This window comes from Mixophyes fleayi, chromosome 4 (assembly GCF_038048845.1).
Source record: "Mixophyes fleayi isolate aMixFle1 chromosome 4, aMixFle1.hap1, whole genome shotgun sequence".
Classification (NCBI taxonomy): domain Eukaryota; kingdom Metazoa; phylum Chordata; class Amphibia; order Anura; family Limnodynastidae; genus Mixophyes; species Mixophyes fleayi.
The window spans coordinates 280,447,786-280,468,298 of record NC_134405.1 but is presented as its reverse complement, the minus strand read 5'-3'; the positions used below and the strand labels follow the sequence as shown (position 1 = coordinate 280,468,298).

Here is a 20,513-nt window from a genome sequence, read left to right as displayed (position 1 = left end):
TAGCCAAGGTGTCAAAGCAGATTTGGTTGTGTTAAGCGTGGTGTTCTAAGACTATTCTTTTAAGGCCAAACTTTCCTAATGTGTTTTGATTTTATATGTTGTCTAAAAGTATGGATTTGTAATTGCTACAAACTTTGAATTTTTGCCTGGTTTTGGAATTTCTGTAATGTTTACCCTCAGCAAGTCTGATGGTATAGAGGCTTTTTTCCTTGTTTGATGGGTTACTTCAGAATGATGATGATGAGGGAGTAAAATTATTTCAAAACTGTTTTATAGTGGTTTGTGGTGACATGGTCAGAGGACCAGGAGCTTTGTAGGACTTCATAGAAGAGAGAACTTGATCAAATCTCCTAAATAACTGCTGTGGGATGTTATATTCCTCAAGAAAAATATTAATAGCTGAAGTAGTGAAGTGTTCAGGGTTAGTCATAGTACCCCCATAAAGGGATTTATAATAGGAAGCAAATAATTCTAAGACTGCTTCTGGTTTGTGCCAGCGTTTTGCTTGGAGTATAACTTGCATGCCAGCTGGGTGTAAAGTTTGTTAATTTTGTCATGTACTATTGATTCTAATAGATTATCTACCATCATTCAGAGCAGATGAGGGTTTCTTAAAACTAGGTTCTGAGGTGAATGTTTGTAAATTTTCTTTGAGAAACTCAATATCTAACCTGCAAAATCTGCACCAAAGTTTCTGTTTTTTCGGTGTGTTGCAGGCCTTTGGTCAGATAGCCTCAAATCATTGGTTTACACATTCCCCCAAACATTTATTACGGTTTTGTCTTTCAGTTTTCTTTGTAGACATAAACATAAAGTCACGTAAACGACCATATTTATACTTATTAACAGAATCTAATTAAAATTAAACAGATTTATTCAGAGGCACAGCATCTGTAGTTTTGTTAGGCACTAATGCCTGGAATACCATACAAATTTGGCATGCCAGAATTTGGGTTTGGAGTGATTGGTTTTCTGAAAAAAGAAAACCTCTGCATGCATACAGAGGTACTTAGTGCATGCTGTTCTCCTTTTTTTTCAGACTGTTAATACCTTTTGACATTGTGGGTAATCGTTTAGATACAATAAAACCCTTGCGTTGTTAAATCTGTGACTGAGATATCCTATCGTTAGCTATAGATTGGATTTACCAGTGGTGTCCAGGCGGTGCCCACAAGAAAGAAGGAAGAAAAGAAAGAAAATTAAAGTATCAAAACGCAGAGGCATCACAATGCGCATCTGCAAGCACCTATGAATTAAAGGTAATCAGGTGCCAAGTTATAAAGTCAGGTCTATAGGAGCGTGTTTGGACTAAACTCAATAGAAAGGCATCAACTTGGCCCAGGGTTTCTTATATAGAAATAATAAAGGCAATATGATGCCTTCGAAGGGAATTAAAAGTATTTCAACCTTGTACCAGTAATTTATTAGTAGGAAATAATTCTGGCAAACATTTATTGGAATACATTTAGAGTCTAAATAACATTAGCAAAATTAGATTGGTGAAGTATAATTGCAAAAAAACAAGTTTTTATCAAGAAGTCATAATCACTGATACTGATTCAATGGTAGTAGAGCTGTGAAAGAGGAAGGTCACAAATCTTCCATAACATACTAAGCAGACCTAATAAATAAATAAAAACTGAAAAACTAAAGTTTGACAGATTCTTCAGCATCAATAACCACCAGCACAGTTTGACTGATGTGTTTTGAAGTCAATGATTTCAAAACTCCAGCAGTTTCATATAGTTCAAAAGGAGTTTTGAAGTTGTGCAGCGCCAACTAATAGTGATAGTCCCATCTTGTAGAAGATGGTAGCATGAGGTTTCTGCCTTGTATACCTGTGCACTCATATGTAATGGAGGAGAGATTAGTGATGTCTTAAGATAACTTTGTTTCTCCTGGTTTTCTTATCTTGCTATTTGACAATCCTGTTTAAAAGGCTTCAGCTTGTTTGTTTCAAAAACATACTTTCTTTTGACTAGGACTAGCGTAATTTAAAAACCTTAGTGTTTCCACCCAGTTTTCTGAGTCTCTCCATTTCTATAGAGAGCAGTAAAATCCATGACTACAGCCACACTGTTCCACACCCCCTCATGACTGATGGGAACAGCTGACATCTTAGTTGTGATGTATGGAGGGTGATTGTTTAAAGAATTTCTGCCCACTTGTGCTAGGGAGATCATTTTTAAGTTCAGAAGACATCATTTTAGATGTACCCTAAGTCATTGGAAAGCAGGTACCATACTTTTGCTATGCATGTGTGTGTTAAGCCATCAGCTGTTCGTTCCCCATCTCTTCTACTTGGAAGTGTACAGAGTGCATGAATAGGAGAGCTTTTAATTTAGATCGATGGGGAGGTTCATTTTCTGCAGCTGAAGACAGTAGTATTGTTGAAAGTCATAAGATCTACAATGCAAATTGAGGTTGAGAAGTTAAATCAATATTTAGATTTAATTTAGATATTTAGAGAACTGCAGGAAAAGGTAGAAACGTTTTTCTAAGACAAGCGAATAAAAGCCTTGATAAAGCTGAGATGGGTTCATGGGCTTTAAAGGATGTTTTATCCTTTTGATTCAGAAGAACCAGACCCTCACTATCCATTTATTCTGTATTGTATGCATAAAGGATGCCTTTTTCCAACTTCTAAAGCCTTCATAAACAGTTAGGTTCACAAAGATATTCTGGAAGCCTACACAACTTTGAAGGAAGTCTGTGAGTGCAGTCTCAGGCTCATTTCTTCATCTTGGCTGTTGAAGACACCATTGAGCATATTTGCAGAGCTGCGCCTGGGGGTAGCAATTTTACATTTATATGACTGTATCAAATGAATGTGCTGTTCAATTAAGGTTTAGCCTTTAGAGTCTAAGTCCGCATAGCAATTTGGGTCCAACTCATTGGTGAGTGTTTTCCTTGTAATGGAATTTGAGGGTTGGACTTCCCGAAATCCAGAAACTGCACTGATGTAATTGCCACCATCTAATAAGTTTATACTTTTAAGCACTGTTGGTTTGAGACCTAATTTGGCAATATGCTAAGTGTTTTTCTTTCCTGTCAACAGATGGATATTTTGGAAAATAGGTGCCCTGTTCCTCTGCAGTTCTCCTTGTTTAGTCAATGTCTCCTTTTCATAAAAGATCTGTTCATATTTGAGAGGCAGGTATTTGTTAGAAAGGCTGTTGTCATGAAGCTTTCACCCAGAACATGGTTTCTTGACCAATGACTGAAATTGGTTAATAAGCCCCCCACCCTCATGTAAAGCAATAATAAACCTTACAAGGTCTGTTAGCCCTGTATTTGAAAGTCAATTCTGTTTCCCCACAGTTTGAAGTTTCCCCATTTAGCTTGATTCTTCCTGACATTATTCTTATTGCTTTTTTTATGCTCAGTTTCCTCAGCACATCCACCTGTCTGCACTCCTTTTTCATATATCCAGTGTCGTCTAGTATGTTCTAGCATACTTTTTCCGGAACAATATTTTGCTACTGATATCTAGTAACTTGATTGTGTTTCATGTTGGGGGGGGGGGTCAGTTTTTTTTATGTTTTTATGACAGATTCTTTTGTAATATAAATCAAACAATTTAAAATTTTCATCACTACAGAAATGGCACCAGTATGATCTCTTTGATCATTCCTCCCAAAGATCAAATTTCTCGAGTAGCCAAGATGTTGGCAGATGAGTTTGGTACAGCATCAAACATCAAGTCGCGTGTGAACCGCCTGTCTGTACTGGGAGCAATAACATCTGTACAACAGAGGCTTAAACTATATAATAAAGGTAAGAATATCTTGACACCTGCGGTCCTTTGTTTTCTGAAACTTTGGTGACGACATGGGTTTTGCTATACAATAGTGTAGCTGTGATTGCTGCAATATTATACATATAACGCTGCGCCTACAAGTTTTAATCATTGTGGACCAATTGTATTGCTTCCATGCATGTGTGGGGTTTGCTAGAGGAAGTGTAGGGTCTGCAGGCTGGTACAAAGGACCAAAAGGTGGCCACAGTCTGATAAAATTTGCAGGACATGTAAGACGTTTGATGTATTGAGTATTATTGTTTCACACAAAATTAATGTTATGTCCATTTATAATGACTATTGAAAGGTTGTATTGATCCCCTATGCAGCATAGACGGCCTTCCTTTGTTTGCCCTGGGCACAAATCTCACCCTAACATCTTGCCCAATCAGTTTTTGCGCTCGAACAGGGTAGAGGACAAATTATCTCCCAAAGTCCAAAAACAGTATGAGATCTAGAATTTACATTGGAAGCTCCAGTGGGTCGGGGACTGTTCTGTATGAAAGGAAAAAAATGGCCATGCTAAATGGCTTGCTAGACCCATTAATAAAATGCAGTAAATGCAGATGAGAGCATATTTTGACAAAATAATTTATTAAATGTTGAAAAACAAGGATTGGTTATTTACAAAAGTAAATCACTGCTCATTTATATGGTTTACAGAAATGCCACTGTAAACAAAGCAGAGAAATAAAACACTATAAATACCATATAAACCACTTGGTAAACACATCCTAAAACAGTAATCTTCAGGGTCTGAATCGGTAGTATCTGTAATTTATTGTCATATGTCCACAAACATAAATTTATCCTGGAAGATATATTATAATAAAATGCAATATTGGCACAGAGCCAGAGCAAAAGTCAATGTACAGAATCCAGCTTAAATGTTATATAAATTCCGATAGGAGTTGGCCAGAGACTCCCATACTCTGGAATCCTGTTCGCTGTCTGTAAAAGCCCAAGCTGTATTTACTCTGTTGACTCCAGTTGTTTCTGCAGATAAGCAGGCAAGATGACTGAATGCCTCTACATAGATAGCCCCACCTTTTCAAGCACCTGCTATGAACCTATACATTGATTGAGCAACTTCCAGTTCTGTATTTTGTTTGAGAAGAGGCATGTTGGTGTCGGTAGCGGGGAGGGGGGGGGTTAGTGATGGTGCTGTATTGCCATTTGGAGGCTTCTGGGGTACCTTTTTGTAAGTTGGCTCTCAATTTAAAAACATATATGCATGGGCCATATATATGGGACTCTCACTGTTTAGAGTTAGGATCACCCTATTATCAAAGTGCTGTGGAGTGGCTAGTGGCTTTTCAAACATTTGCAAATGTGTGCAGCTGAGACTTGCATTTTTATGTACAAGTAAAAATGGCAGCTCCTTTGCTGGCACTAGCAGTGTGCTGGGGGATTTTTTTTCTGTGTTTGCCTCTCCATAGATGGCTAAAGCAGCAGGAAAGTCTGAAAACTCTGATTTCCAATATAATAGCAGTTGCACATAGTGCAGGAACTCAAGATTTCAATCCTGATTCAGATGTATGTAATTAGGTATCTCTAGCTCCTAGTTCCAAACACAATTGGAGTAACGAAATTTGTTTTGGGCAAGCTGTTGGTGCATTTTCCAACATTCGAATGTAGATCGTCACACAGAATGGATCTGTCCTAAGTGTAGAAAAGCAATCTTGTACTCCAGTATAACCCTTTACATGTTTCTCCACTGACTTGGCTTTCTTCAGAAGGAATATTGCAACTGCTTTCTTTCAGACAGTTATTTAAAGGTCCAATGACCAATTGTTATAGGACATTTGTTAATCACTATCTGTTTTAACTGGTAACCAAGGCTGATAGAAACAGTTTTGCATGTTCATAGTCGGTTGAACTCAACGCATAAAATAAAAACAATTACAAAGTGTGTGTGTGCGCAATGATAAGCCTTAATATAAATTTGAGAATCTAAGATATTGCGGAATAGCAATAATAAGCACAACTTCCTTTTTGATAAAAATAATCACAGCTCTGTAGAATTTAATTATCACTTTTGAGACCTGACATGTTGCTAACGAATAACTCCGAAGGTATAGAGGAGAATCTTAATGTACAATAGACAAAACCTAAACAGTCAGTCTTTGGAAATTAAAACTCATTATTAGTTTAAATAGTTTTTAAGCCACAACTGATGTGCACAGTGGTTTACAACTAAATTGATAACAAAATGGTATAGATCCAAAAAGTTATATTAACCATCAAGGAACATGCCAATTTTTTAAAATTATAACTATGATTAATTTGACACATATCCTGTAAGTTTTTAGTAAGTGTGTTCTGGAATTGGTGTTTTAATGATGTGCATTTTAAATGGTGTGTTTGTCTTTGGTTTTTTCCAGTACCTCCAAATGGTTTAGTTGTTTATTGTGGAACAATTGTAACTGAAGAAGGAAAGGAAAAGAAAGTAAACATTGACTTTGAACCTTTTAAACCAATCAACACATCTTTGTACTTGTGCGACAACAAATTTCATACTGAGGTATGGCATAGGGTGTATGTGTATTGTAATATCAGAAAATTTGTAGTGTGTATGCCAAAACATGGCTCACGAACAACATACAAGACCAAGTTGATAATTTAATGTGAAAGCATAAGAGCCATTGGGGTTGGGTTGCACATTGCCTTTACAGTTTAATGTAGCAGGGTTATATCTTGGTACATTAACATCAGTTTAGCCATGTGTGGACTCTGATGTGGTTGCCTGAAAATGATTGACAGTCCTGTCTAAATATTCCGGTTATCTTTCTGCAGTCATCTGTCAAAAGCCCTAACAGGCCAACTTTATCCAGCTATTCTAAACTGTTACACATATGGCCAAATTATAAACTTGGTGTAAAGCATTGTTTGGCCAGCATTAAAGATGTGCTAGTGTTTGTTTCATAAAGTCTCATTCATTAAAACTGGAGAAATTTTGCTATGCGATGATTGCCTTGCTATGAAACCACCAGAACGCAGGTGCACAAATTTCAAAAATCGTATTTATTTATTTGTATTTTTTTTATTTTTTTTTAAAGTTTGTTTGCTTACCCCATGGCAGAATCCCGCTTACACTATTAAGGCTGCATCACCTGGAAGATTTATCTAAAATGGGTCTCCAGCCAGTGAAATATAATGGCTGTTAGCTTGATATTGTTTTGGGTTGTTTTGTTTTAACATACTTCAAGTGCTAGGCTGAGAATGGAGGTGGGTCTCAGAGGAGATATATTCAGGTATATTCGTTGGGCAACTGCCTGTATAAAACAATGCTTTTTAGCTTTGGCATCTTCCTAAAATATGTAATATATGTTTAAAGAAACCTGATTAGTTCAGAAGCGTGAACAACGTTACTGCAAACCATGTATTACTTTGTTATCCTGCTGTTTTGCTTGTAGATTTTGACATTGATGTATGATATCTATGTATGAAGATTATATGATCTGTAGTGTAAGTGTATAGAATTTTTGTTAAATAGAAGTGGCTAGTCATGGCTGATTTTGGTTTACGGGCAGGTATTTATGGTGTAAGGGCACCCTCATAATGTAACAATTTGCCATACCTTTACAGAAGTGACATAAGTAAAATAACAGTAATACTAGGTGCACATAGTTATGGAAATGTGTTATTTGCAGGCTCTTACAGCTCTCCTTTCTGATGATAGCAAGTTTGGATTCATTGTAATAGATGGCAGTGGAGCCCTTTTTGGAACTCTTCAAGGAAATACAAGAGAAGTGCTACACAAATTCACGGTGGATCTTCCAAAGAAACATGGTAAACATTGTTTTGGGAATGTGTGGGTGTATTCATGTTTTACTTTGCTACATGAATCCATTCTAGATCTTTTTTAGCACCATAGTTGAAAAACTCACATTTCGGTGACAGAGTGCAATGGTAGTGAAGCAGTCACACCCAACCCAACCTACTTATAAACTACCTCCTAGGGAAGAAGTGTCCACCTATGCCTAGCGTATCATCAACTGTCTTATACAGCAAAATACCTTATGGCAACATACAAGTGATAAAATAGTATGTTGAAAGTGATGCAAGTTTAGAGTCATGGACTAATATGGATATTTATTAGCTTTGGAAATCTTGCAAAGATTAAAGAAAAATATAAACCAAGGTGTCGCATAAGGATGTTCTATGATCAATACGTTTTAATTATTTTGTGTTAATATTAACACTTGATAAATATCATAATTTTTATGGTCACATACTACCATGCATTAGACACTGATATTAAATGTAAAATAAATTGATCTCGTTCTTTGAATTGAGAGGCACTTAATAATATTTCAGTTCCGTGGCATGTATTAGATGTTGAAAATGCTGAAAACATGCAGTTTTAGAAAAAATATTAATTGCACCTTTCACGTGGTAGTGAAAATAATAGGTCACATCTGAAAAGTCGGCCTGAAACTGCTTATTTTTTTCTATCTAATTTAAATTCATTTATTCAAACGTTGTTTTCAGTGTTATAGAAAGAAAAGAAAAAATACATTCCATAATATTAAATATTTAAATTAATAGTCAATATAAAACACTGGTGAGTTGAGCACTTGGTTAAACCACACTCATTAAGAAGCCCTTCAAATTCCTGTTGACGTGGAATTGATTTTGTTGTGCATCATACACTTCAAGATGTACTCATGTCATCAACTGCCCTTTAACATGTGAGGTGGCAAAGGAATGCCATTTAACAGGAATATCAAGGAAAGTGATAGTATTTCTTTATGTATCATCACTATAGTTAAAGAGCTTGAAATGTTGCCTAGTACCATCTGAAAGTTTAGCAATCTTAATCTGTTGAAGCCACAGCTTTGCGTTTCCTCAAGTCTTCTATGATAAGTTTGTTAAATATATATATGACTTAAGCATTAATTAAAAACTCAACCAAATGCCTGTGCAGCCGTCATTTCTGTAGTGTACGGGCCGTAATATTGGTCACTCTTCTGGCGCATCAGATGCTCGCTTAACTTCATATGTAGAAATTTAGGGAAGAATGTTTTGAGCGCATTTCAGAAATTCTATTTTGGCATGAAAACTGCACAGTCAGAGGTTTGATGGGGTTTCTGAAACTGTCGGTGTCTCTGAAAAAGATTCCTAAAATAAGTTTAGAAAGACTTCACTAAAAAGGTTTGGAAGCTGCTCTCTGCCAGGAGGTGTTAGTAAGGTCTGACTGACAAGGTGCCCATACCTTTTTTGTACATGCCCTTTTTCACTGTTGGCATTAAATATGTTGAAGTTGGCAAATAGCAGTTGTGCAGATATGTTATGTTTTAAATTTTGTACACTGCAGAGGTGGTTAACTACATTTTGCGAAGAAACATGCAGTTTGACAAAGGGTACACAAACTTTTGCATGCAACTGTATGTACTTTATAACTTTCAGCTTCAGCCTGTTCACTTACACACACACACATCTAATATTGCACATTTTCCTTTGTGTATTATCTGAATTGGTATGGTAAGATGTTAATACATTTCTTACAGTAAAGTTGCTTATGTCTGTAAATGACGTTTCTTTTAAAATTTCCAACTGCATTTGGTTTGCTTCATAAAGGTAAATCTAAGCTGCAACTGTTAAATATTGCCTGCCCTGTTTTACTTCAGAAGCCATAACCTTTGGCAACAAGCACTAGGCATCTAGGGGTAGCTATGCTCCATCTGTTAGCAACTTTACCATATTATGACTATATGAAGAAACCTGATGTGGATTTTTGACAGAAAGTCATGAGGCATAATCACTTCAACTACAATAACTTTATTAAAGAAGATAACATATCCTCTATGTCTATAATTGTTTGCTTTGTTTACTAGATTATTTCTAACTAGTTCTTATTTCCCAAAGGCAGAGGAGGGCAGTCTGCATTGCGTTTTGCACGTCTCAGAATGGAGAAACGACACAACTATGTCAGGAAAGTAGCGGAAACAGCTGTGCAGCTGTTTATTTCTGGTGATAAAGTGAATGTAGCTGGTCTTGTGTTGGCTGGGTCGGCTGACTTCAAAACAGAGCTCAGTCAGTCGGATATGTTTGACCAGGTATAGTGTTCTGTCTGTTTTAACATTATTAGAAAATGTTTAAAATATTACATTAACATCTGAAACTTGTATACATTTGAAAATCGAAAACTATAATGCTAAGAAAGTTCCCCAGCTCACTAAGCCGTTGCTGCACAATGTAGCAAAAAGGCTAAAGATTTAGCAAATTTGCGTTTACTTATTGGCTGGTTGTATGATCTATATACATTGTATCACTGGGACCAGTATATAGATCAAATGCCATAAGGATACACAGATTACACATATACTTTTTCATATTCATCCATGGGGAACACTTTGTTGTAGATTCTTGTGACAGGAGCTTGGAAACTTTTTTTTTTTTTTTTTTTTTAATTTCCACTCTATAGCCTCATTGGCTGCTTAGGGCGGCTCCAGTCTATTTCATTTGCCACAAGACCTGGGCGAGTTTTCTATGACGGCTTCTGAGTTTAGGTTTTGTTTGTTGTTGTTTTTTTTTGAGGGGGGGGAATTGTCAGCAGCAGCAAAGTGGCATAGCCTCGGTAGTGACCGGGATCTCCATGCCTCCTGTACCATCGGGTTAAGGGGGCCTTTGGAAGACTGTAATTCCTAGGTGCTAGGCCCTTTTGTGTGAATTCCCAGTTAGGTAATCCCACCAGAAGTGACAGTGTCCATTGTAGGAGCTACCTGAAGCGGCAGCTACTTTTACTCTCAGCTGTTATAAAGTATAGTGGTAAGGTGTTTGAGTACTGGTTTTCTGTGGGTTTTCCTTTAGCCTGTGTCTTTTGTAGCTCCACATCCTCCTAGATTGTGCAACTGCTTCTTCCTCTTTTTCTTTCCTCATTTTTTTGCTATGTCCGGGAAGGGGAGTACATGAAGTCAGATGTCACTCCAGATTGCATTGCACCCAGCCCTGTGCTTGTAATATAAAGCAGAGGACCAGCAGCTGCATTTGTCTGTCAGAGTACCCCTTGAGATGGTGAAGCAAGTGACCCAGGCTATTTTTCAAAGCTGACACCACTCGCTGCATGCCCTAGGGTGCAGAGCAGGGATGCACCCTCTTCTGTCCCTCCCATGGTAGCCTCTGGAAGCCTAATTTTCTCCCCACAGCTGTCCCAGAATCATTCAGATTCTGTTGAGCTGACCTGGGCTCATCGTGAGTTTTATTCCCAAGTGGAAGGAGAAGTGGCTGAAGGCTCTTACCTTAATCCAGACAAGGATTCCTACAGTAAGCATGGAGTTGATGATTAGGTTTGTGCTGCTAGGACAGCGAGGGATTTGTGGTTCTGGAAGGTTTGCTATTCAAGATGAATTAAACCGTTTTGTTTACATCCTCCACTTGGAGGACCTGTTTAATGAAGCGTAGGCCAGACCTATATTTCAGGTCTTGCACAAATTACAGTCCCTAGCAAGGATTTGTGAATACTCCAATAGCTTGCGTATACAAAACCACCACTACTCAGAACACTACTATTTTACAGCATAGCAAAACATTAGGGCTAGGAGGCAGACAGCCAGTGTCCTGAAATTCCTATAGGAGGACAAAATCCCCAAGGTGGTTTGCAGAGTTGGACATGCTTCGATAGATGTCCAGCTCCCAAGCCCTTGCACATGCAATCAGCATGACTGACATGCCTCCCATCTGGGTACTCCTGTGGTCTGCTTTTCTTCCTGTACCAGTAGTTCAATTCTCCCACAGACTTCCAGATGTGAGGCTTAGTAAATTGGGCATACTTAATCTCCTGACATTTTCACCCATGTGCTTTTTCACCATGGGTCTTCCCAGACACAGGGCAAAACATCTTGTCTTAAGCAAAGCCACCTAGTCCTTTTTGTTTCTGCTGGAGTGGTTATTCCCGTTCCTGGATAGCAGAAAGGATTTGGTTTTTATGCAAATCTCTTCATGGTCCTCAAACCGAATGGTTCCTTTCAAACTATTTTTTTGAACATTTAGTTGCTGGTAGACGGGTTCAAGATAGTCCTTGAGGTTGGTCATCAACAGCTTGGAACTGGGATTAGATCATGATGTCCATAGTCAATGTGGACCACGTACTTGCAAGTTCCAATCTGGGAGGGACTCTGGTGTCTTTTCAGATTCATAGTTCACTCCCATTACTACAAGTTTCGGGCCCTGGCTTTTGTTCTGGTGACAGCGAGAAGGGTTTTCACAAACATAGTGATGGCGGCCTTTTTCGGATCCATAGGAGTAATAGTTATCCTTACATGGGTGATCTGTTGAGCAATGTGAACTCCTTGCCCTTGCTTCAGGCTCATTTTTGTGAGACAGCCCAGATTGTAACAGCTCAAAGTTGGATGATAAATTATGAGAACTCTAACCAGACACATTCTTTGATTTTTTTTTTTTTTTTTGGGGCAGCCATCAGTAAATGTTCTTTACAAGAGGGCACAATCCTATCTACAGGTGCAAAACAAGATCGCAGGGACAATGGATTCCATGTTCGAGGTGGTGCATTTTGCACAATTCCATCTAACTAGTTACAGATTGGAACAATCCTCAAAATGTGCGTTTATTGCTCTGCTGGTTGCTGAGTGACATCCTCAACAGGAATTGCCCATTTCCCATTTTGGACTTGACATTGGTAACTAACAATGCGTTTGTGCTTTTAGGAGAGAGTTGCTTGTCACTAAGACCAGACCTATTTGGTCAGGGTCCCTTTCTGCACCAGAGATTACCTTGTCTGACTTTAAGAATCATGCCTTCAACAGCCACTATGTTAGAATGAAGGGGGTTTTTCAGGGCGGTCTAGACCATGCTCCGAAACACGGTGGTAATTCCTGGACAAAATAGGCTTCAAAGATTTTACATCCTCCTTTCAAACAAATTGGTGGAGATAGCCAACAAGAAAGTCTTTCAGGTAAGTAACTATCTCCACAGGTTTGAGAATTCCTGAGCTGGGGCTCTGTCTTACAGTTCTCCATTTTACATCTTCCATGAGGCTGTGCTCAAGACCAAACCTGCCTTTCAACCTAAAGTCATTTCCAGGTTCCATCTGAATCAAGATCACCGGATTCTGGCTTTAAGACCGGGATAAGTCTCCAGAGGAAGAGTGCTTAGACTCCAAGCTGAACCCAAAATATCTTTTATGGGTGGTTTATTTTTGTCCCCTTTAAAGATATTATTTCTTGTAAATTTACACATATTAGTGGATTAGCTCATTAATCTTGTTAAACTTCCATACATGATATTTTGAATGTATTCTTTTAAAGTACAAGGGCTCCTTTTGATTGTTTTTGACATGTTGTTTTTTATTTATTTTTAGCGGTTGCAATCAAAAGTATTGAAGCTAGTAGATATATCTTATGGTGGAGAAAACGGCTTCAACCAGGCAATTGAATTATCAACGGAGGTCCTTTCAAATGTGAAATTTATCCAAGAGAAGAAGCTAATAGGTGTGAATTCTGATCTGGTCTTTATTCTTTCTTTATTTATTTTTATTTATTTTTTAAATCTTTAAATTTGTTGCTTTGTTTTGGGGGGAAAACATGGAGTTGGGAGTTTCTTTATAAAACTTTCCCTGTAGTCAGGCGAAATAAGTACTATGTTGAAACCTATTTATTTTGTTTAGGTTCTCACCTACACCCTACTTAATATCGAACTGTAGATTTGTCTCCTGGTATAAATAGTGCAGGAAAAAACCTACAAATGTTGCAAATTCTATATCCCTTTATATACTGTATTTTTAACAGATAGAAACTTGCTAGAACTGTGTTTCAGGAGGCCCTATGATTTGCCTTTTCATGCTGCATCAGTTTCACTGGGAATAATGTCCGGTTGCAAGTACAGGACAGGCATTACCATGAAGTGTCACGGCATTTAAAGGGTTAAATAGCAGCCAGGTTTTTGAGGTGTGCCATCTGAAATGGAACTTCCATACTCTGCTTTCAGATTAATTTTTTTACAGGATAGAATCCTTGTGCAGGGTTCTGTTGCCCTGTTAAATGGTTGCTAAAGTGCTTTTAAAACATATCTGCAATTTGGCGCTAAACCAAACCATTCTCAATTGATTACTTTTGTTGCTGAGGAAGACACTAAATAAAAAGTATTGGAAGAGTTCTCTTGACTTTGACCAACTAGGGTACTAGGAAATCATTATTCTTCATGGAGCCCATATTTGCAATCTTTACCCTAATGACCACATTTTATTACTGTCTGACAATGCTAGCTACAAGTTTCTTATTTTTGTTTATTTTTTTTTTACTATGCTTAACTTTTCTGAGTTGAATTATTGCTTATGTAATGCATCTATTTTTAAACATTTGTATTTACATTTGTATTTAAATATTTTTGCGCTTTGTGTTTTTTTCTTTGTTTTTTTACAGGAAGATATTTTGATGAAATTAGTCAGGACACAGGAAAGTATTGTTTTGGTGTTGAGGATACACTAAAAGCATTGGAAATGGGAGCTGTTGAAATTCTGATAGTGTATGAGAATCTTGATATCATGAGATATGTCCTACGATGTAATGGTTCTGAAGGTAAAACATTTTTTTTTTCTTTAAAAAAAATAAAATATATATATTTTTTATTTTTTTCCAAAATGCATCAAATTTACTAGTTATATATTTCCCCCTTAGAGGAGAAAGTTCTTTATCTAACACCAGAGCAAGAAAAAGACAAATCACACTTCACTGACAAAGAGGTATGACATTAATATGCTATTTTTGTGTAACGCCTCCTTACTTAGACACAAAGATATATGTACTGTTTGTATGCATCTTCTCCCTTCTCTCACTCGCAATTCCTCTTCCTGAGTCTTCGTATGTGGCTTGTGGATAGTGATGTCCTTCTTCATAGGCCTCTTCATACTATTAAGACTGCTGGAGATCTGTGGTATTGGTATGTCGTTCCGGTGTGTGCCCTGGGTGCTCTGCATGCAGGGCTCAGCACTCTTTTGCAGAGCACTACCCATTTTTGTCCCAGTGCCTGCTATGTCCCCTTCTGGCAAGTGATGCCAGCAAACGCAAACCTGGGTCGAGGTTTACAGTTGTTTAGGAACTATTATGCAGTAAAACCCTGGAGGAAATGAACTTTCCATCAATATACTGATTCACTAATGGTGTGAAGGCCCACCCTCGGGAGGCAGAGCAGTTATCTGTCCTTCTGTTTCCTATTGTTTACAATTTCTATGACTTATTACTTTTCTGAGACTATGGGATCCACTTACCTGCTGCGACTAGAGAAGTGATGCGCTCTGCTTACTACAGTCTGCACCCAGAAAATGAGTTTTACAGTGTCTACAATTTTATCAGGCTACTTCTTTAGATTACCTACCAAACTTATTGCGTGGTGTAGTTTAAAGCTCCCTACCAGTTAAAAGGTGGTCTTGACTTTTGCATGTGTGTGAGGTTACACTTAAAACTGCCACCTGGAGTTTTCCAGGTAGCATGGTTATGTGAGGGGTCCTATTGTATATGGGTTTTCTGTATATTCTCGATTTTGTACTAGATACAATCTTTAGCCATATGCAGTTGTCCTGTTAAGGGTAGTACATGTTTTTTTTATATGGTTACAGACTAGCCACTGTATTTTCTTCCTGATAAATTCTGACTTCAGTTGTAGATGTCATTTCATTTTGGACATTGGTGGGTAATTCATTACCTGTATATCATTCATTCATTAATATCCTTCCTCAGATGTTTTTGTTAATACTCACACTGTTCTACTCATGTTCATTAGTTTTCATGCCTTGTTGCTGTATGTATGCTGGCCCTTTGCTGCAGGATTGGAGTTAGTGTAGGCAGAAGTTGTCGTTTTTTTATTTTATTTATTTTTTCCCCCCAGTAAGTGGAGGGTACAACTTAACTCTATTAGAAAATTAATCCATTTCTTCTACACCAGTGATGAACAGATTCACTAACAATTTATTTGATCTCTACTATTTACATGTGACAAATTGAAATAAAACTACATATGGCTAAAGGATACATGCATAAAAATATTGTTCAATATTAAAGGGAAAAAAAAAATTGACACAAACCCATAAGTTTGCCCTAACCCTGCATAAAGAGATTTGTATAAAAGCATAGAAATATCCAGATATTGGGCAAAACTAAACAAAGAACATTTTTGATGTTACAACCCCTTTAATTGTTCAGACTAAGCAAAAAAATGTTCATAGCAAATGCTCATTTAGGGGCAGATTTAATTAGCCGCATGGTGCCGCCGGACAATGCCCTTGAAAATATGTGTTCCCTCAAATGTCTATGAAAAGCAAGGGAAAATGAGGCGAGGTCGTGGTAAAATCTCCACTGTGATGTGCCTATGTGGATTCTTCTGTTGAGACATTGCAGCCAATGGAATTCTCGGCGATGTGAGCCCAAATATTCATTGCAATGTTGGGCTGCCCACAGTTTGTGTACTAAGGTAAACAAACCTTCTGCACACCTCTATTGGGTACGAGGCAAAATCAGAGATGTTACATCGTTGCGGAGTGCCCCCTTGACCACCTCCGGAGGCACAACTCCTCGAATCGCTAAGAATTTAATCTGCCCCTTAATGTCTTGTTTGAGGTGGAATCTGCTTTACCCGGTCACAACTAATACAACCTACAATGGTTGCAATGATTTTAGAATAGGAACAGCAAACCAGTAACATGGTAAACATAATCCCTATAGTTCAGTTTGGCAAAATGTTTTGCCAGTGGGTACACTTGAGTGTTGGGGAGACTAGAATTGACTTCCTTTTTTCTTTTCAGACTGGACAAGAACATGAGCTGATAGACAGTATGCCTCTATTAGAATGGTTTGCTAATAACTACAAAAAATTTGGCGCAACACTGGAGATTGTTACAGACAAGTCGCAAGAGGGCTCTCAATTTGTGAAAGGATTTGGTGGAATTGGAGGTAAATGCTCTATATATTCAGTGTGAAAGCACTTTCATATTAACTCTTGAACAATTACAACTGTATTCCCAAATTGCAGAATAATAAATTTACAAAAATGTATTTATTTTACATTAAGCTAATAAACCAAGCATCTACATTTTGGTGGGCCTTGCTTGTGCAGATGTCTTTCTATGGCCAGCTCCCAGCGCTTCATTCAAACATCCTAAGTCTGCTGCATTATGGAGTTGTGCTATTCTGTTCAAACCTGATTTGTGATGTGCTTGTGGGAGCGGCCATGGACAGAAGACTGCATACGCTCGGTGCTCCAAAGATGGACACTCTACGGTAGAGGTAAATGATAAGTGCACTCTATGTATGTAGCAAATACTTGTACACAGGATAAGAGTTTTACACAATAGACCCTGTTGGTTCTAATTTGCTCATTTAACCGTGTAAATTCCAACTTAATGTAAAACTGTCAGATACATGCTACCTTTTTTCCCAGACTGTCAAATGCCTACAAATTTCATTTGTGTAACAAGCAATGCTAATTGTAGGTTACTTTCAAGTACATTTTTAATTTATTAGTTAACATTTATAATTAAATACATATTGCCAGAGTTCAGCATGAGTTAATTATTGTAAATTTTATTTGCAGAGATTGTTTGTCATTTCGCTTAGTTCATGCATAGGCTTAAATGGGTTTGATTTTTGTTATGCTCACAACCTAAATAACTTTGTGCAACTGCATGAGATGTTTTTAAATAATTCAATATTAATATGACTAACCTCTTTAAAAAAAAAAAAAAAACTTAATATTGCAGTGGTACACTTTTGCATCATATATAAATAATATTGGAAATAATGGTTCCAAAGACATTTAATGGTCGTGGCTTCTTTCTCTGAAAAGAAAATCTAGTTTCTGCATTGGTACACCTATTCTCTACTTTGCTTTTCTCTCTCCACCAAGCTCGGCTTTTACATGCTTCCGCTGCTGCTTAAATGCCATCTTGCTGGTAAAACCCATGCTGATTAGCAAAAATCTAGATGCATGTGTGCAGATCGATGTGCATGGAGGTTTAAAGCTGAATTTTCACACTGCATTGTAGTTTTGCACTTGATAAATGACCACCTATGCTCTGTGTACTCTTATTAAACAGTTGGCATAAAATGTATGTGTATTTTTGATCCGTCATAAAGTCTGTTATCACTACTTGAATCCTACATTCCGCAGGGTGGAAAGAAAATGCCGATAGTGTACCTTGGCCAGAATTTGGTTTGTGTGTGTATATGGACTTTTTAGGCACTTTCAATAATGTAACTCCCAGACTAAAGTGTCCACCCATTTGCTTATTTTATATATAAGTTTTGGGCAAGGTGCACTGCCCCTATCTTCCTTGTTGAGTGTGTGCATTCTCTCACAAACCAACCTTTTCCTTCTTGTATTTGGTGTTTTACTTGCTACAAAAATGTTTACTTTTTGCTACAGGTATCTTGAGGTACAGAGTCGATTTTCAAGGAATGGAATACCAAGGAGGCGATGATGAATTTTTTGACCTGGATGACTACTAGGTAGTCGACATGGGTTTGGCAGAATGTGTCTAACCCTCTGGCATCCAACCCAAGCAGAAATTTCATGATGGAAAACAGGGCCTTGCCTTAGAATTTGAACATTTCCAGTACTTTCTCTATACATATTGGATATGAGAAATGAAACATGTTGGTCTTTTTTTTTTTTTTTCTTTTTTTTTCTTTTTGTTTTGTCATGAAGCAAATTGCAACCACAAGATTCCCTCTTGATGCCACTTTTTGACAAGTTTGACCTTATTCAGTTTTTACGTACGAGGAGATCAGTTGGTCTTGTATTTTAAGAAAAAGAAATGTTGTGGATTTTTTTCTTTTCTTTGTTTTATCGGGCAGATGGCTTGCTTTAAATATCCATGCAAGCTTAATACACCATTATGCTTACTTTTTTATGTCATGGGAAGAAAAACTACTTTGTTAAGTAATCCATTTATATTATGTTTGAATTTTCAAAATAAACAATGGACTAGTACACAATTTAACTTTAAGATGTATAGCAGACATTTAAAATGCATATTGTAATTTATCTGTGCTATTTAAAGTAGTGAGCATTCACTGTTCTAAAATATATTGCACATTGACGAACCTTTTGTGGAAGAAAACACAAGTGTAGTTTTAAGTACAAAGTTTGCATTACCATGAAAGGATATACTATCGCCTTATTACAAGGTCAACTATAAATATATATCTTTTAATGATACTGTGAATAATGACCAATATCTTAAAAAACAGCATGCAGATTGCACTGCTTTCCCTAATCTACCTTCCTGAAAATCTGAGTGGTCTTAATCATCTAATGTCTAATGCAAAGCATGAAATGCGTGTGTGTAGTAGCCTTCATTCACAGCCACACAATTTTCCAATAGTGAAGAATTACCAAAAGGTTCACTTAAATTTCTGACCTTCAAGTCTTTGAACTGGTTTCTCAGTTTAATTTTATTCATCTATTTTATTATGGTCACTTTTGTGACTTATTTTTCCTTTACCTAGTATGAATATTTACATATATCATAGGTCAGTAACCATCTCACTTGTTCAATTTCAACTTAATTTTGTGCTTCTATAATCATCTGACACGGAAGCTTTGAATATACAGTGTGCAAATTCTCTTGCAATTATTTTTAGACACTGTCTAATTTCCTATTTAGCCCTATTTAAATGTAAGTAAATCCAAATCCATTTATTTACTGGTTTAACTGTTAACTGTATTTCTAATTTCACTCAATACACTGTAACATTGATTTGGTTTTTTATGCTGCATAGACTTATGGTAAATGTAGATTGGATCTTACTGTCCCTTTTTAAAGACAGTCCTGTTGTACTTATTTTGTAGTACTAATGGCTTCCAAAATAAGTGTTTTGCAGTGTCCTAATCCTCGGAATTGATCATTTAAATACATGGGTCTATTATAGAAGCTTCTAATAGAAAATCTATTGGATGTAAATTTGCATTGACTTTGAAAGCTCTACTTATTCCATACAGTACTGTTTAGAATATTCAGCATAGTAGGTTTTTTTGTTTGCTTTATTTGGAAATGATGCCAAATTTTTGTATTTCTTTAATGTGTTCTTTTCAGTGGCACATCATATACATATATGTACAAATAAAACGGAGTACAATTCTTAACCTTATATTTCCTCAAATGAGTGTTCCCAAGCAGTAACAACTTGGTGTTGTGATGTACAGAAATGGAGAAAAGTATTAAACCATATTTAAGAATAGTTACTTCTGAGCTTTTGTTTTTATTGCCTTCCCCTAACTTTACAAAATTGTCTTTAGAGATGTTATTGAATAGAAATAAACTGAACACTGATTTTTGGAAAACCCTCCATTCCCCAAGCAACACAGACATGTGCTTGTGTAAGGATGTGTTTAAATCTTAGGCAAAATGAGATTACATTAACGTTACAAAACATACGTTTTTATGAGTGCTGTTAAATATTGGAAAATTTTATTTCGTTTGCACTCTGTATATTTGAAAGTTGTTGTTTTTTGTTTGTTTTGTCACCTCAAATTAATTGAATAACCTATTTGCATCAGGTATTACTGAATGATTGAAAATCAAAGAACAAAGCATGAGTGGGCTACAAGTAATTAACCTTACCAAAGAAGACAAAACAATAGAGAAGATCAACACACTAGCTACAGTTTCTAGATTTTGGTGATGCGAAGTTAACTGACTTCACTGTTATAATTTTTTTTTGTCAAATAATGTCAGTATACCAAACTTCAGGTCAATTGG

The 20,513-nt window shown here is 36.9% G+C and overlaps 1 protein-coding gene across 1 annotated transcript in view; it reads left to right on the top strand.

Moving 5' to 3' along the window:
* The window catches only part of ETF1 (eukaryotic translation termination factor 1), a 28,809-nt gene extending 8,817 nt beyond the window's left edge, over positions 1–19,992 (top strand). Inside the window, exons 3-11 of the mRNA XM_075209787.1 lie at positions 3,602–3,777; positions 6,184–6,323; positions 7,453–7,591; positions 9,671–9,861; positions 13,122–13,251; positions 14,182–14,337; positions 14,437–14,501; positions 16,557–16,704; positions 18,176–19,992. Coding sequence (XP_075065888.1) covers positions 3,602–3,777; positions 6,184–6,323; positions 7,453–7,591; positions 9,671–9,861; positions 13,122–13,251; positions 14,182–14,337; positions 14,437–14,501; positions 16,557–16,704; positions 18,176–18,258 — 1,228 coding nt within the window. The 3' untranslated portion in view covers positions 18,259–19,992. The remainder of the gene's footprint in view (positions 1–3,601; positions 3,778–6,183; positions 6,324–7,452; positions 7,592–9,670; positions 9,862–13,121; positions 13,252–14,181; positions 14,338–14,436; positions 14,502–16,556; positions 16,705–18,175) is intronic.
* Positions 19,993–20,513: the final 521 nt, after the last annotated feature.